At 50.0% G+C, this 17,337-nt stretch overlaps 1 protein-coding gene across 2 annotated transcripts in view; it reads right to left on the bottom strand.

Annotated features, from left to right (window-relative positions):
- Window positions 1-1,315: 1,315 nt before the first annotated feature.
- Window positions 1,316-17,337, bottom strand: part of COQ10B (coenzyme Q10B) — a 123,441-nt gene continuing 107,419 nt past the window's right edge. For both annotated transcript variants that reach the window (XM_086955421.1, XM_086955423.1), the window contains one exon: window positions 1,316-2,812. In XM_086955421.1, coding sequence (XP_086811547.1) covers window positions 2,645-2,812 — 168 coding nt within the window. In that variant the 3' untranslated portion in view covers window positions 1,316-2,644. The remainder of the gene's footprint in view (window positions 2,813-17,337) is intronic.

Below are 17,337 nucleotides of genomic sequence, written 5' to 3'. Positions count from 1 at the left end.
CACGGCAGAGGGGAGAAGGGTGCATGGCAGAGGGTAGAAAAGGGTGCAAGGCAGAGGGTAGAAAAGGGTGCAAGGCAGAGGGTAGAAAAGGGTGCAAGGCAGAGGGTAGAAAAGGGTGCAAGGCAGAGGTGAAGTAGGGTACAAGGGGAAGGGGGAGAAGGGTGCAAGGGGGATGGTGATGAAGTTAAAAATTTGCCCCCCCCCACCGAAAACATTTCTGAGGATACCCATGATCAGAGCCCACCTCACGTAAACTTCTTGTAACGCCACAGAGCTCCTTGAGCCTTTCTCTAGCCTGGTTACTTTTAGTGCGAGTGCTTTATACTACTCTATGTATGCATTGAAATGTACTTTATAAGATCTTTGTGATTGCAAATAAAGATTTATGACCGTGATGGCGACTCTCTGAATCCTTCATCACGTCTAGGCTCGTTTCTTCATGTAGACCAGTGGCTCCCAAAGGGTGCGCCGCGGCACCCCGGTGCGCGGGTAAAAAAAATGGTGGGGAGCCAAGGCCTACTGCCAATTAGGTCAAGGGAGCCACGGGTCAAAAAAGTTTGGGAACCACTGCAGTAGCTCATCCGCGGATGCATCCAGCAGTGGCTGTGTTGCATCGAACAAGGAGGGGGTCGCACCCAGCCGGGGCCTCACCGGCAGTCACAAGCACAGAGAGGTGCAGGCAGGGCCTCAGGAGTCGCATCCTGCTCGCGTTGGCAGCCGAGGTTCTCACAGTGACGCAGCAAACCCAACAGCTGTATGGTGACCTCCACTCTCTCGACGGGCCGTGCGGTGTCAGAATTGGAGCGTGGCTATCCCCGGTTCGTCCCGGGAGGGACCGAGATCTCTGCCGCCCACTACCTGCAACCAGCCCCCAAGGTTCCACGGCTGTTAACCTTCTAGGGTGGTACAGTTTCATCATCTGGGGCTGCCAGGTTGGTTGCTCCGGCTCGTTGCCAATCATAGGTCCGCAGCAGCTGCCGTATCCATTTTCGCAGCTCAGATTCTCCTTTATGGCAGCACTACGTGTTCTAGAGGGGAGAAATAGTTTGTCCGATTCTCCTCACACTCTCCACTGCCAGAAGTTGCATCATCATTGTCGGGCCGGCGCTGACTAGCAGGCTCACGCATCTGCCACTCTTGGCTTTCAAGCCACGCCCCCAAAATGTAACTTTGAACTAAAAAATATAGATCAATAAACTGAAATTCTAAAACCCACCATCGCATAAAGATTACAGTTAACAATCAGACAGCACCAGCCTAGATTAGAAAAACAAACATTTCACGAAGAAAAAAAAAAAAAGAAAAAATACCTAAATACGCTTTTTATATGTATTTTTATTGCTTCAAATAAATTTTTTATTTTGTGGGCGATATAAAATATTTCATGAAAAGGTTTGGCTCACGCAAATAGTTTCGAAAGTTTGAAATGTGGTTACAAAATAAAAAAAAAAAAAAGAAGCATTCCTTATAAAACAAAATAACTTCTTGAAGTTAACTGATAACAATATCATTCCCTTTAATTTCAGACGATAAGCACCAATGTTATGGTGGAAGCTCTGGACCACTACGAATAAACTGCTTCCATTCCATGAAATGTGTTCATTATGATGAATCATCTGCTAAAAAAAGTACTCGATCAACGTCAAGGCCTATCACAAGAGAAAATAAAGTTAGGTTGGGCAAATCAAAAGTCTTCTGGTATTGGGAAGAAGCATTACTTTGACAAAAGATACGTATATTTATTATATTTGTAACCTCTTTCAGCTGCAACACACTAGGGCCATCACGTTGGCAAACTGTAAAATCCCGATAGATAAAGTATTATGTAAAACAAAACTAAAAACTTCAAGCACATACGTAAAATTAACTGGTCAGTCTTAGTGAGATGCTTTGTTCTACAGTTCAAGGTTTTTCCCCCCTTTCAATAAATGCAAAGCGCATTTTCTGCCATCCACCATATTCCCGTATGAAGGTATTCCGACCGTCTGGCATAACTAATAATCATGGCGATTAGTGAATTACAGTCGCTCCTTCAGAGAACCCAGGGAATTGTCAGTGCATAAAGAGAAGTATAAAGGTGCATCCGTAAACATTCTTGTGACGGCTCACTGCTCACATGTAGTTTAGCATTTATCAACACAAACCCAATAAAACACACAGATAATAAATAGGAGCATATTAAGAATCTAATAATTTAAAATTAGTACATTATCAAGTAAGGAAAAGGGGTTTGATAACTTTTACAGTTACTGTAACAGAGGCAGTGAGTTTCTTAAGAAGAATTCAAGTGAACAGCCAAATTTTAAATTTGGCAAAATTACAGAGAATAATTTTCGTGTTAAGTCTTTACTTGCAGTATATAAGTAGCTGCCACCCTTTTACAACTGCATGCACAAAGCCAATGCAGTTATATACACACAAAAACGTGACATTTCTTAATCTAAAATACATCTGTACATGATGCATAATATATCTATGCATGTGGTTGGTTTTTACAACCAACGATAAGCTATAAACAGGCTGTAATCATATAAAAAGTAATCCCCCCCGCAAGGTGTATGAACTTCTAAATAAACAAAACTTCATATAAATACAGTATTTAGATATGTCTGTGATAAAGACAAGTTCAGTTTTTCATCAAGCTTCACGTGTGGTGCACTTCATGATGCATTAATTCACGCGGGATTACAGTCTCTGGGCCATAGAGTTTGGATGCTCTTCTTTCAAAGGCTGCGACCATCTGTTTAACAACCTCATCGAAAAATACGGTAGCTAGTTGAGAGTGTATCAATGACCGGAATTCAAACGAGACCTGTTGGTGTGAAAAAAGAATGATTAGGGGTCCTGTATTCTTTTTTCATTGAGCAGCTGAATGTACACACACACACACACACACACCTAAAAATAAATTCACAGAAAAACAAAAAAAGGTTAAAGTAATGTTCTAGTTAGATGAATATGTCCGTGATAACTAACGTTTTGAATAGAACACTTTTTTTTTTTAAACACACTGAAAATCACCAGCTCCTTATCAGAGCCAACTATAACTTGCACCCCCACCATGCATATCACATCACTCATGACATGTTCTATGACCCCACTGATTACTTCCAATGGGTGTGCTTCATCATAGGTGTGTAGAGGTATTAAACATGTTATAAATGTTTCCCTCTCCCTGAGCCTCCTTTAGCCCCAGGGAACCCATACTCCAGGGCGGTCTTTTTAAAAAAAATAAAAAATTGAGGGGGGGGGGCTCAGTGTGCCCCCCTACCTTTCAAGGCCCCAGAGACCCTACCGCCTGGGGCCTCCTTACATTATAAAAGGTGAGGAGGGCTGTGTGCCCCGCCCCCCTGAAAATGGGGACGCATACACCCACCCTGTGCCCAAGTAGGCCCCAGGGAGTCCATCACCAGGGCCAACATTTAAATAAAAGGGGAGGGGGCCGACACGGCCAATCTCCTTGAGCCACATGGCCCAATTTACTTATTATGGGGAGGTCAAGCCTCCGCCTCCCTAGGCCATATTTAGCCCTGGGAATTCCTTCACCTGGGGCTCAATGCATTCATTAGGGGAGTGAGTCATGTGGCCCCCTTCCTTGAGCAGTTTTCCACTCCATGGACCCCCTCCCCTCAGGCCCATTATAGGGAGAGAGGGCGCACAACTCCCCTCAGTGAGTTAATATAGGCCCCAAGGGAGAGCCCACTCCTGGGGCCGCATTCCATAAGGGAATGGGACCACACAGCCCCCCTCCCAGAGCACTTAAAGGCCTGGGCAGTAAATTCACCAAAAAAAGGGAAGGGTTCCATGAGACATCGAAAAGACACGGGGGACCCCTTCTCCCTGGGATGCCAACTTTAGAACAAGCATTTGCAATGCAATAGGTCTGCCTTTTGTGAGAGTTTTAGCTATTAACGAACAAGTTACTAACCTTCGGTAACAATAGATCTGTAAGAACCAGTAGTTCGTATTAGATTCCTTACCTTAGAATATCCCCAGGCATCAGTCTGGATCCGGAAACTTTTGCGTAGCAGTACCCTTGCGCGTCGGTAGGCGTCGTCTGTGGCTCCGCGTTCGTCGGCGCCGGGATGACGTCGCCGGAGTACTTAGACGCCGCCCTCGTGAGCGGACGTCAGTTCTTATACACAGCTTTTCCACGTCAGAAACGCAGAGCCATGTAAAAAAACAACACTGGTGGCATTGAAACTAGGGCCCTGAAAGGGGATGACCTTAACCCTAGATATCGGTTCGCAGAACGGGGGGATGGGTGGGGCGGTAAGGAATCTAATACTAACTACTGTTTCTTACAGATATATGGTTACCGAAGGTAAGTAACTTGTTCATCTGAAAGAAACAGGGTAGTATTAGATTCCTAACCTTAGAATAGATATCCCAGCAATATCAACCCCGGTGGTGGGTCTGCGAACCTATAATCACACCAGAAAGTCCTGGAGGACAGAACGGCCAAAGAAGCCATCCCTCCGGACTTGGCTGTCCAGGCAGGGGTGTCTTGCGAACGTGTGCAGCGAGGCCCACGTAGCCGCCTGACAGATGTCCTGCAAAGGGACTCCCCGGCCCAGGGTAGTATTAGCCACCGTGGCCCGAGTGGAATGGGCCCCCAATCCCAACAGGAGGGTCCTTCGCCAAGGAGTAACCATCCTTGATACACAAGACGACCCACCGAGAGATGGTCCGCTTGTGCACCGCCCGTCCCTTCTTAGCGCCCACGTAACCAACAAAGAGTTGGTCATCCACCCAGAACTGGCGTGTGCGATCTAGATAAAATGAAAGCGCACGTTTTGGGTCCAGACGGTGGAGCCGCTCTTCGACTTTTGAGGGATGCGGTGGCGGAAAGAAGGTGGGCAGGGTGATAGACTGCCCGATGTGGAAGGCCGTGACAACCTTGGGCAGGAAAGAGGGTCTAGTCCGCCACACAACCTTATCCGGATGGACAGAAAGGAAAGTAGGTTTGGATGAAAGAGCCTGGAGCTCACTCACTCTCCTGACAGAGGTGATGGCAACCAGGAAAGCAGTCTTCAGAGTAAGAAGGCGGATAGGACAGTTGTGAAGTGGCTCAAAGGGAGCGCACATTAGATAGGTAAAAACAAGGTTCAAGTCCCACTGAGGCATCACAAACGGAACAGGGGGAAACATGTGTGTGATGCCTTTCAGAAACAGAGTTACATTGGGGGACTTGAACAAAGACAGTTGATCAGGCAGCCTTAGAAATGCTGAAAGGGCAGAAAGGTAGCCCTTGATAGTGCCCAGAGCAGAGCCCTGCTGGGCAAGAGAAAGAAGGAAGAGAAGAACCTCAGAAAGAGGGGCAGAGAGGATCCACAGCCTTTGCTGTGCACCATGCCACAAATCTATTCCACCTGCAGGCGTATACAGACTTTGTGGAGGGATGCCTGGCTGCCAGAATTACATTACAGACTTCAGGAGGCAAGTCAAATGGCCTCAACTGTCGCCGCTCAATCTCCAAGCATAGAAGTGGAGACTGGACAGGTTTGGGTGGAGGACCGTCCCCTGCTGCTGTGCCAGAAGGTCCTCCTGAAGAGGCAGACGAACCGAGGGAATCGAGTGACATACTTAGTAGCTCGGGATACCAGTACCTTCGTGCCCAGTCCGAAGCCACGAGGATGACTTGGGCCCTGTCGCGTTTGATCTTCAGCACTCTGGGCAGAAGTGGTATAGGCGGAAAGACGTACAACAGACCGCAACTCCACTCGCGACGAAAAGCATCTCCGAGCGAGTGCCGCCTTGGAAATTCCAACTCGCAGAACTGATAACATTGCGCGTTCTCTTCGGTGGCGAATGGATCTAACCAAGGCTCTCCCCACTGCAGAAAGAGACCTTGCGCCACGTCCAAGTTCAGACGCCATTCGTGGTCCATCATGCACCGTCGGCAGAGTTCGTCCGCCCTGGCGTTCAGAGAACCTGCCAGGTGTTGAACCACCAGGGTCACGCCCTGATGTTCCAGCCACTGCCAGAGGCGCAGAGCCTCCTGGCATAGGGTCCACGACCCCACCCAGCCCTCTTTGTTGCAGTACCACATGGCGGTGGTGTTGTCTGTGAACACCTGCACTACACTCCCCCGGACAGAGGGGAGGAATGCCTTCAGTGCTAGACTAATCGTCCGAAGCTCCAAAAAGGTAGATATGGAGCCAGGACTTCGCCGAAGACCAGAGGCCTCTGATCTCTGCCTCTCCCATGTGGCCACCCCAGCCCTGGAGGGACGAGTCTGTCACAACTACGTGCTCCGGCTGGGGAAGGGAGAGGGATCTGCCGCTGACCCAATCGCAGTCTGTGAGCCACCACTGCAGCTGTCTTGCAGTGCCCTCCGAGATCAGGACATGGTCGGACAGGTTGCCCTGATGCTGGGCCCACTGAAACTTCAGGTCCCACTGCAGAGCCCGCATCTGCAACCTGGCGTGATGCACCAGAAGGATGCAGGAGACCATCAGGCCCAGAAGCCGCAGTGTCAACCTGACCGAGACTCGGGATGAAGGCTGAAAGATCTGAATCAGAGCCTGAATATCCCGAACCCGCTGTTCGGGAGGATAAACCCGAAACTGCGCCGAGTCGAGAACCGCTCCGATGAAGAAGAGCTTTTGGGAGGGGCACAGGTGTGACTTCGGCACATTGATGGAGAACCCCATCTGGTGCAGGAGGTCTGCAGTTGTCTGGAGGTGGCTGACGACTGTCTGGGGCGAGCCCACCTTCAACAACCAGTAGTCTAGGTAGGGGGAAGACAAACCCCTAACCTGCGCAGATGAGCTGCGACCACCGCCATCACCTTCGTGAACACCCGTGGGGCGCTGGTAAGGACGAAGGAGAGCGCGGTAAACTGAAAGTGCTCGTGGCCTACCGTGAACCGCAGGTAGCGCCAGTGGGCCGGCAGGACAGGAATGTGGAAATAAGCGTCCTGCAAGTCCAACGCTACCATCCAGTCTCCTGGGTCCAGGGCAGCTAAGACCTGAGCTAGTGTCAGCATTTTGAACTTCTCCTTCCGGAGGAAGCAGTTGACGTTCCGTAGATCCAAAATAGGGCGTAGGCCCCCTTTGCCCTGCTTGGGTACCAGAAAGTAGTGAGAGTAGCAACCACACCCTACTTCTGGCCCAGGAACGCGCTCGATGGCCCCCTTGGCCAAGAGGGCCGTAACTTCCTCTTCCAGAAGTCGCAAGTGATCCCCCGACACACGCTGGTATTGCAGTGGCATGGCTGGAGGAGTCGCCTCGAAGGGGAGGGATTAGCCCCGTCGGACGATTTGCAGCACCCACCTGTCCGAAGTGACAGTGCGCCAGTGAAAGTGGTGATGGCGAACCCTGCCCCCCACTGGTGTCACATGGGCCTGAAAGCACTGACTAGGAGGCTTTAGAGGCAGATGCTGCGGGGGAAGGTGTGGACTGACCTCGCAGTTGTCCCCGACCGCCGCGTTGGAAATTAGTCTGTGGTGTGTGGCTGGTAGCACGTGTGGGGGCGCCCCTTCCTTGGCCACGAAAGGAGCCAAAGGCACCCGTTTGCTGGCGCGGGGCAGAGAGGCACAAGGACTTGGCCGTAGCCCTGGAGTCCTTAAAGCGCTCAAGCACATGGTCTGCCTTGTCGCCAAAAAGGCGACGGCCATAAAACGGCATGTCCATGAGTGTATTCTGGACATCGGCCGAAAAGTTGGCGGACCTCAGCCCGGGCGTGGCCACGAATCGCCATTGCTCTGCCCAGTGAGTCGGTGGTATCCAGCCAACACCAGATGAAAAAACGTGCTGCATCTAAACCCTCCGCAAGGGCTTGGGTGAGTTTAGCCCTGACCTCCGCAGGGCATTCTGGCAGCACGTCCGCGACCGTGTCCCACAGAGTGGGTGTAGCGGCCCAAGAGGCATGCGGTGCTGGAAGACCGCAGTACCAAACTCAGGGAGGAGAAAACCTTCTTGCCGTATTGCTCGTACCTCTTGGATTCCCGATCGGGCGGAGCCGCCGGGAATGTGGTCTGGGAGTTGGAGGCCTGGATGACCAGGCTCTCGGGAGTGGGATGGGTGGACAGGAAACCAGGGTCGCCCGGGGCCAGGCAGTGGCGTCTGGCCACGTTCCCATCTACAGGCGGACCTGTAGCAGGCCTGGACCAAGTGCCCAAACAAACGTCAGTCAAGGCCTCATTAAACGGCAGCAGAGGCTCAGCCGAGCTTGACTGCGGTTTAAGGACCTCAGTGAGGAGGTTAGTCCTCACAGCCGCGACGGGGAGCCCAAGGCCCTGGCCGCCCGCGTCAGCACCACACTGTAGGTTGCCCCCTCCTCCGTAGCCACGGTAGGAGGTGAGACAAAACCAGTGTCCAGCGAAGTGTCCAGACCACTAGCCTTCCCAAGTTCACCTGTCCAGTCCTGCTGGGACTGACAATCACGTGTCAGAGGGTCCTCAGACCTCTCCCAATACACCTAATCACCCATCTCCTGATAATCAGGGTTGTCAAAGGATGGGGTCTGTTAGTTGAAGTAAAAATCTCCAATCAGCGTCGAATACGGCACGGCTCCGATGCCGGAACCGGATCGAGGGAGGCATCGGGGACAGCGTCGTCGTAGGTGACACCCTAGGGCTCGGCGCCGGTGAGGGAGTCAAGTCAACCGGCAACGACCCGGATCCGGAAGCGGAACCAGCGGGGCTTTGTGGTGCCGGGCCCGAAGGAGTCGGCAGCGTCGGGGCCAAAGCACCCGCCGGCGTCGAAGCACCCGACCCCCTGGGGCCCGCAGACGGGTCCGCTGGGCCCGAAGGCGCTGCGGAGCCCGTCTGAGGAGGGAGCGACCTCAGGGCCATGAGGAAATGCTCGATCTCCTCCGGCGTCGCATCCTGCACAGGGACCGGAGGGTACGAAGCAGGCCGCGACGCCTGCGACTCTGACGGAGCCGCATGGGCGGTGTCACCAGACCTCCGGCTGCGTCGGGGGGAGTCGGAAGAGCGATGACTTCTTGTGCTTACTTGACGGCTTTGAGCCCGAAGACCGATGGTAACTCCCGGAGCTACGATGGCTCCGATCCAGCGACCGGACTGGGACCTCTCGCGGTGCAGACTGCCGGAGCTCGAGCCGCTTGCGGGACCGCTCCCACCTAGCTTTCGATGTCAGGGCTCGGCAGTCGGGGCAGGCCTGGTCATCGTGGTCAAAGCCGAGGCAGTGAAGGCACTGGTGGTGAGGGACGGTAACCGACATCAGTCGGTCGCAGTCCTCACAGGGTTAAAATCCAGGCATCCCTACCGGCACCGTTCGGAGTCGAGAAGACTTTGAAAAATGATTAAAAAGGATCGAAAAAGTTAGTCAAAAATTGACTATGGGTACCACTTTTTCCAGATCTGCGCTGCTGGCGTGGAAAAAAGAATAACTGACGTCAGCGCACGAGGGCGGCGTCTAAGTACTCCGGCAACGTCATCCCAGCGCCAACGATGCCGAAAGCCGAGCTGCAGACGACGCCTACCGACGCGCAAGGGTACTGCTACGCCATAGTTTCCGGATCCAGACTGACGCCTGGGGATATTCTAAGGTAAGGAATCTAATACTAACCTGTTTCTTTCAGATATTGTAAATGACATTGCCTTTTATTTTTGTTTCAAAAACCAAACATAAATAAAAGGCATGGTCATTGACAATGCCAATAGCTCAAACTCGGATAAATGAGAGACCTGTAGCATTGCCAATGCTGGTTTCAGCTTTGCTCCTGGGTTCCAAACCCGATAGATTTGTTTAAGATTATGATATAATTAAAATGTGTCTTTGGTCATGTCTTAAAAAAAAAACTAAAAAAAAAAAAAAAAAAGAAAAACACTGAAAAATCTCGCAGCGCTTTGATACTAGATGATGTTGTCACGGTTAGGTTACACGAAGAGGCTAGCAGCAAGCTCATTACCCACTGTGCTATTGTTCCGAATGCCAACGATGTGTACCCGGGTGAAGCGATACGAGGTTATTTAATTAGCATTTTTTGTGGTTAAAAAAGTTAGATACACGTCCAAGAGTGCCGTAGAGCTATGCAAAGCGCAGTATTATGAAAGCCTGATCTGTCACGTCATGCGCAATTCGTTTTAGATGGTTCTTATTTACATAAATCAATAGGATAGATAAAGGCGCCAAGGACATAAACCACATGGAAGGTCATGTGACATACTGGTCACCTGCTGAACCCCAAAACGACATTACTGGACCCTAAAACGTGTTCCAACTCGCGTATTTTTTTTTTTATACGTGAAAAAATTACATATGAAATACATGTAGATTTTGTCAAGAAAACATTAGTTAAAATTATTTTTTCAGAGGAATTATGCACGTTTTACTGCTCTTGCATATTTATATATTCGTACAGCGCTCAATGTCACTGTGGAACAGCTTTTGTGCTCTGTATGGTAGGTGATGTCCTGTTTGTGAAGGGCAACTTATGGCGCTCCTGCCGCCTCACACTGCTGGGTGAGACAGTTTCTGTGAATTCTGTATTTTGAAACAACTATCTGTGCAGTAACACCAGCCAAAGACAAAATATATTCGCTACTATAATATGTTGATGTACATGGTAGCATAGCTAGGGTAAGTGCCCGGTGCACTAGAACAACATTCACTGTTAGGGTTTTTAACATAAAGCCCAAACATGCACAATTGGTGAGGCAACACATCTGCCCAAAAACTAAATGAGATGTCATGTCAGATGATCATGTCACGATATGCCATCCATGTTGTACGGGGAAGCTGTACTATGCCGCCATGTTATGTCACATCAGGTTATGGTACACTTAGCTGTGTCGTGGCGTGTTAATTTGGCATGTCATACTATGGCATGTTACACGAGTTTCTGGTTATGTTATGTTACGTCACTGTATGGTATGCTAACGTCAGAACATGTCGGAGCGTGGTATGCTAGGTACGATGCAATATGGTATTGTGGTATGCTAGGTACGATGCAATATGGTATGGAGTTTAATCTCAGATAGCTCTATAGGAGGGTCAGTGCAGATCTAAAAAGTTTGCGCGCTTCCAAAGCTATGAAGGCGCTATATAAATATTAATACAGCACACGTGTGCGCGCGGCAGCCTGCACTAGACATGTGGGCGCTGCCCTGCTTTTTGCGGATGTCCCTGGCACGCGCGCGCTCTCTCTCTCTCTCTCTTGCCAGAGCAGGTCAACGAACAACTATTTATGCTTGGTTCACACTTCCCAAAGCCCAAATGTAGCACCAAGAATTAGAGAACAATCCAGTCCTCAAGAGGTGATGGTCAAGTTCGCTTTATAACTAAATTAAACATGAAATACAAATATTAGACAACTGTCTAATGTTCAAATAAGGACTTCTAAAGTTATATTTTTAATCCAAAACTCTACAGCTTGTTCTGGGGTCATGTTATCAATGAGGAGAAAGAAAAATGAGCCCTACCAATCTGTGCAGAATGAAGCATCCATAATTACTCCCATGATTCTTCACTGGAATATGGACACTTGGTTCTGTTTCGGTGGGGAGTGCTTTTGTACAGTTCTAATCTACATAAGGGCCGTGCTGCAGAAGGAATGGACAAAGCGGTACAAAAGGGAGTGGTGATGGACGGAGCATCTAAACCAATCAAACACTCACACCCAGTCAAACGATGGATTCAGGCCCAGATCTCTGTACTGGGGTGAATGTATGACATTGTTCTGCATTCTGTCCCTCAACTGATGTTTTTGCAATTGTCACCCCGAGTGGGACAGGTATGCTCAGACGTGAGTCCCATGCTCTCCACGCCACTGGAGTCAAGATATCCTGGCTGAAGACGGCTGATAGCCAGAAACCGGTCCTAGGATGCTTGAAACCGGTCCTAGGATGCTTGAAACACAGGGTCAAAGCGGATTTGCATATGGCCATGTCTGAACTGGGGTGGTGTGGAGCAAAAACACAATGGATTTAGGCCCAGATCTCTGTACTGGGGTGAATGTATAACATTGTTCTGCATTCTGTCCATCAACTGTTTTGCAGAAGGAATGGACAGCACGTGAAAGGCACTATAATAATGCGCTTGGTATTAAGGGATAAACGGCACACCTGGTCTAACCTTCAAATGTGGCCATGTACCTAACACACAAGTACAGCAGAGATTCAATGAAGACCTGCCTTGTACCGCTATAAAAATCTGCTAGTTAATTTAGTGCGAGGTGAAGAAACCCCTGGAAGGACTTAGTCTTGTGACCCATCCAAGGTCATGCAACGGGACAGATGATTCAAAAGGGCCTTGCGGTATACAACTCATCAGTGCTAGGCTCTATGGAGGTCTGCCCTTGACTGGAGTGTTAAAAGGTGCCACCTACAATGTAAGGTTTAATAATTTCTGCAACTCCTTCTCCCTGACATCTTCCCTCTGAAAGGCGAGGGGAGGTCGTACCGTTGAAAGGTATTGCAAAGAGTGCTTCTACTGAGCACCTTATATTTTATATTACACCATTTAAGTGCAAGAGCCACCGATGCAGCAGGAAAGCCAGGCCGCCTGCAGCCCGCTTTCTGAACAAGCAAGCAAGTTGAAAAATAATCTGAAACAGGTGTAATTAGAAACAGAAATTCACGTCCAAAAGATCTGCAAACAGCTCAATCTTTATGAAACCCTTTGGATAGTCCATCACAGCCTCGTTGGTATGTCTGAGCTGTGATGCACGTCTTAGAAAGGAGTCCTGGCAAAGAGTTCACATCCACTGAAAGGACCAGTAGAAAAGAAGTCAGTGGCACCCAGGGCCACTCTTACAACAAGACCTCCGAGGACTCGTGAGCCGAGCGGGACCTGGCCGATGTGAAGGCCTCGCTAGTGCACGAGTCCGAGGCGAACCAGAACAGCTCGACCGACTCAGAGGTAAGGGGGCATGGGGCGCAGGTCCTGCAACTGCATAATCTCTATTCAAGGCTTGAAAGTGTGCGCGCGCGCAGCGTGCTAGTTGCAGACGGGTGCTGCGTGCTCAGGGGTAGCCACCACACGACACTGCTGCAGGCTGTTAGGAATGGGTGCCATATGTAAGGGGTGTCAGTGCATTACTCAGGCATGCTTTAGCTGTGAGGAGACTACATTGGTAGCTGCAAAGGATGTGTAAGCATGCCGCCATGCGCGAACGCGCTGCCAGCCTCCGGGAACAAGACATGTGCATGCGTACGGATTGCACATCTCCTGTCTGTACGTGTGCCCATCTCCTGTCTGTACGTGTGCCCATCTCCTGTCTGCGCGTGCCACCTTTCTCCCTTTGGGACAGAAAGCGGCAGCAATAAATAGAGTCGTTAGCGAAGCAGCTGCGCTGCATTCGCTAGAGAGACCTAAAAAGATGGCTGTGTGATGCAGCCCCTGTAGGAAGGTACCTCCTGACTATGGTTGCCCCCAACTTTTTGCCCTGTGTTTTAGCTGGTTTTTGACATAGTCGACCTGGGGCCCTGCCAATCAGGACCCCAGGCCTACTGCTCTCTCTGTAAAATGGATTCCATGTACCTTAGGTACATTTCCAATTGGTACTGGGCCACCTTATCAGACCCTGTAACTCAGGGCATAGGTGTACCCAGGGCCTACCAGGGGCTGAAGCATGTATTATGCCACCCCTGGCTGGCCTCCTAAATTTGACACAACTGGCTGCATGACAGCTGGGGCAAAGTCGTCTAATCACCCTTTGCTGTAGGTGTAGTATACCTATACCTAACCCTAAAATGGACACACAGATTCCTATCAGTCACTCCTATAGCAGGCCTTGACAATCCTGAAGGCAGAGTGCTTGGAATCGTGTGAGATGGTGCTCTGGCATGAGCTGAGCCTGTCTGCAGCTTGCGGAACCAAGTCCTAATAGCTGTTCCATGATATCGCATACCATATACTCTTAAGTGCATTATAATCCTCGCGGTTAAATGCTAACTTTGGTATTGCTTTATCAAAACATGTCGAGTAAGGTGTCATACGGATTGGAATACTAACCCCTCGCCAGTTCTGGCGACGGGGTTAGCATTCCACCCTTCTAGAGGGACACGACATGGATGTAACTGTGAAACCCGGTTAAAGTTAAACGAAGCCTCAGCTCCACAAAATGGATGCTGCCACCACAGACACGAGTCTGACCCCCTGCAGCTGGGAGTCCTTCCAGCGAGGGGAGCCTGGACAAAGGGTTTCCTGTCAGGGGCGGTGCTAGCACCGTCCCAGACATGGTTTTGTGTATCCTGGGTAGGCAGGGCTTTTCAGGAAGGTGACTGCTGAGTGGCACCCCGGTGCTCACTACGCATAGGCCGGTCAGAACCAGTTCCAGGGGCACACCAGCCCCTGGCCTGGGGGGGAAGTCCGGCATGGCAGAGGGGTGTAACCACCCCCCTCCTAGTCCCACCCATAGGCAGGACCTAGTCACCGGGTCAGCCCCCTTTTTTAGTAAAAAGATGGGAGCGGGCCCCCTGTTCAAATTAGATCATCTTTGGAATCAAGACACGACTTTCTGCGAAAGGACATCAAGATTTCTTCTTCAAGATTCTCCCTTGTGGCTAAGGAGTAGTCACCCTGCATCAAGCGGGCACCATCCTAAGAACACTGCGGTCTGCTGCAAGTCCTTCTTCACGAACCCGACGACCCAGCTCGACGAGACCCGGCTTCCCTGGCACCTCTGACCTCTACTCACCTCTGCAGCAAAGCTGAGAACCGTGAGTGCGATGAGACCTCAAGGGACCGACGATCGCCAAGACTGCACGACTTCTTTGTAACAAGCCCACTGTGTGCTCCACTGGTGAGTGCGTTGGGGTCCGAGAAGCCCCAACCCTGAGCAGCTCCAGCACCGAAGATCAGCCCTCCAGCATCTCCACGATCTGCGTGGGGCCCTTCTGCTTTTGCGTGCTCACCGCGCTGTGTGGCTACTAGCCGGCTGGCTTGTGGCCTTCTTCACGACGCCCGACGACATCACTGCTGCTGGTCTGGTTGCTCCAGACTGGCCCTTGCTTCCTTCTTCAAGAGAGGCACCCCGGACCCTCCTGGTCCACTCCAGACGCCATTTTAGGTCCACCGCGTGGGCTTGAATTTGCCAAGGCTTTGTTGCCCAATCCTGGGTCCAGCGACGCCGACAGCTTCATCCATCGTGGGACAGATCGCTCCTCCATCCTGGTCGCCGACAACGCCTCCTGGTCCGTGAGATCTGCGATCACAGCGTCACCCACTCACCTTGTCGAGGTGGCTACCATCCGGTGCCCTCCTGGTGCCCACTGACTACTGGCTAGTAGTCTCGAACTTGGTCCCCTCAGCTTTCAGGTGTCATCTTCCATCGATCCAGGCTTGGATCCACCGAACTTTCTTCACTGGTCGCCTGCCAGCAACTTCTGTCTTCCAGGCTCCTGGTCCGTCTACGAGGATTCCCGACGTCTTTTGAGTCCTATGCAGCTGCAGCCCCTGGGCTAGGTAACTTCGGCATTTCGGTGCCCCAACATAGCCTCACCATCCAAGGGTCAGAATCAACTTTCGTTTTCCTCCTACCAGGTCGGGTTCGCCCGAGAACACTAACTTTGCAATTACTAGCTACCATGGACTTTGTCCCGCATCACGCGTGAGAGTGCACACTCTGCACCCGAGTCCCCTGGGTCTCCTAGAAGTAATCTAACGATTCTATAGTCAAGTCCTAGCGATTCCAAAGGCTATTAGTACTGTACTTACCTGCTAGTAATTTCGCATTCCACTTTCAGAGTATATGGTTTTCCGTGCCCCTCGGGCATTTGTATATACTGTGCTAACTTAAGTATTTTCATAAGAGTTTTTGTGTTGTGCTTAGTACCCTGTCCTCATAAAGAGTACAGGGCTGTTGCGATTCTTAATAAATACACTGTTTATTTTCATAACACTTGTGTGGTGTCCTTTCACTGGGTATTCAAGGGGTATATGTGTGGTAAACAGCTGGCTTAACGCGCCCTCTCGAGTCTTTAGCCTTAGACTGCTCGTATCCACGCTACTAGGATAGCTGGTCTATAAGGTTGACTTATAACCAATCATCAATAAGGGTTGCTGGACTGATACATAGTGTTCACTAGAATAGTGAGCACTGCATATCAGGCCACCTTCTCACAGCCCCCTCCACCCTCAGCGTCTTTTTGGCTTTGGGGCTGGCTCACATTCAAGGTCCCGGGGGGCCCACCCCCAGGACACAGCGGTATCTCTGCCTGTGCGGGCAGTGAAATGGGTTTGCTCCCGCTCGGTGGAAGTATTTACAAAACACCTGCCACAGGGAGCAGACACAAAGTCTGCTTCAAGCGGGCAGGAGCTTTGAAAAAACTACCACCAGCTTGGAGCAGACTTGTGTTCTATTGGGAAACCGAACATGCTGCTCCCTCCGGGTGAAAGCAATAGCTGGAGTGGTTTCCCTGCCTCCATCAGTGCGAGCAGGTAAAACAGAATTCAAGTATGCTCCCTTTCCAAATGTTTGCGGTTGCAATCTATTCACAGGTGTGAAACACATGGGCTATCTCAGAAATCTAGGAAGTTGAGTAAAATATACAAAATTCAGAGTTCAGCATGTGGTCAATTGCATAGATTCCTCAAGGTTTTCCCCAACGAAAATAATTGTTGAAATAAAAAATTATGAAAGCAAGTAGGAAAAAATGGAGATTGGTGATAATGTTTTCATCTGTCATTTTTTGTCATATGGGAGATTTACAATAGCAATATACGGTCAAGTCCGACTGACCCTTCTGGACACAGTGGTGGGTATGTAGGGTTTGAAGGTTTTCCAAAAACACACACTACTCAGACTCAACAACCGAACAGACGCGGTAATGATTTTTCATGTTGTACCTACTATACAGCTATTTCCATGGTTACATTTAATGAAGCAAAAATAGTTATGAAGCCTATATACTTCTGAAATGTAGACAAAATACTGAGTTTAGGAACAGTGGATATTTGAATGCCTTGGAATCTGGGGTTATCCATAGAGTTATGGGATTCAGAGGACATTTCGCAAAGCCAACGATACAGAGAAATCCAATTTGGAATTACAGATGTTCTGCTCTTCTGTATTCCCACAGGTCTGAGAAAAATAAAACCCCACTTGTGCGGCTGGTCCTAGCAACCACGATGAACAATTTACTTAACTTTCTCTTTCTGGTAGATACTCTAACCTCCGATTCTCACCCTTGGTATATTCCCTAGACATCATAATGGATGCAGAACTTTTTTAAGTAGTACCACAGTTTGTGGCGTCGCCCAGCTGTGTACCGATGACGTTCCGCAAGTGACATTTGGAACCGCATATAGGCACTACTTGGTCACACTATGATCAGTCACTCTCTAGGCTGTCTGCACCCCCAGACGCAGAGCCCAACAGCAAGCTGGCTTTGACCAGTGTGTAGCACCCTGTACAAATGAG

The sequence above is a fragment of the Lissotriton vulgaris genome, chromosome 2_1, assembly GCF_964263255.1.
Source record: "Lissotriton vulgaris chromosome 2_1, aLisVul1.2, whole genome shotgun sequence".
In the NCBI taxonomy this organism is placed as follows: Eukaryota; Metazoa; Chordata; class Amphibia; order Caudata; family Salamandridae; genus Lissotriton; species Lissotriton vulgaris.
This window is presented reverse-complemented; position numbering and strand designations above follow the sequence as displayed.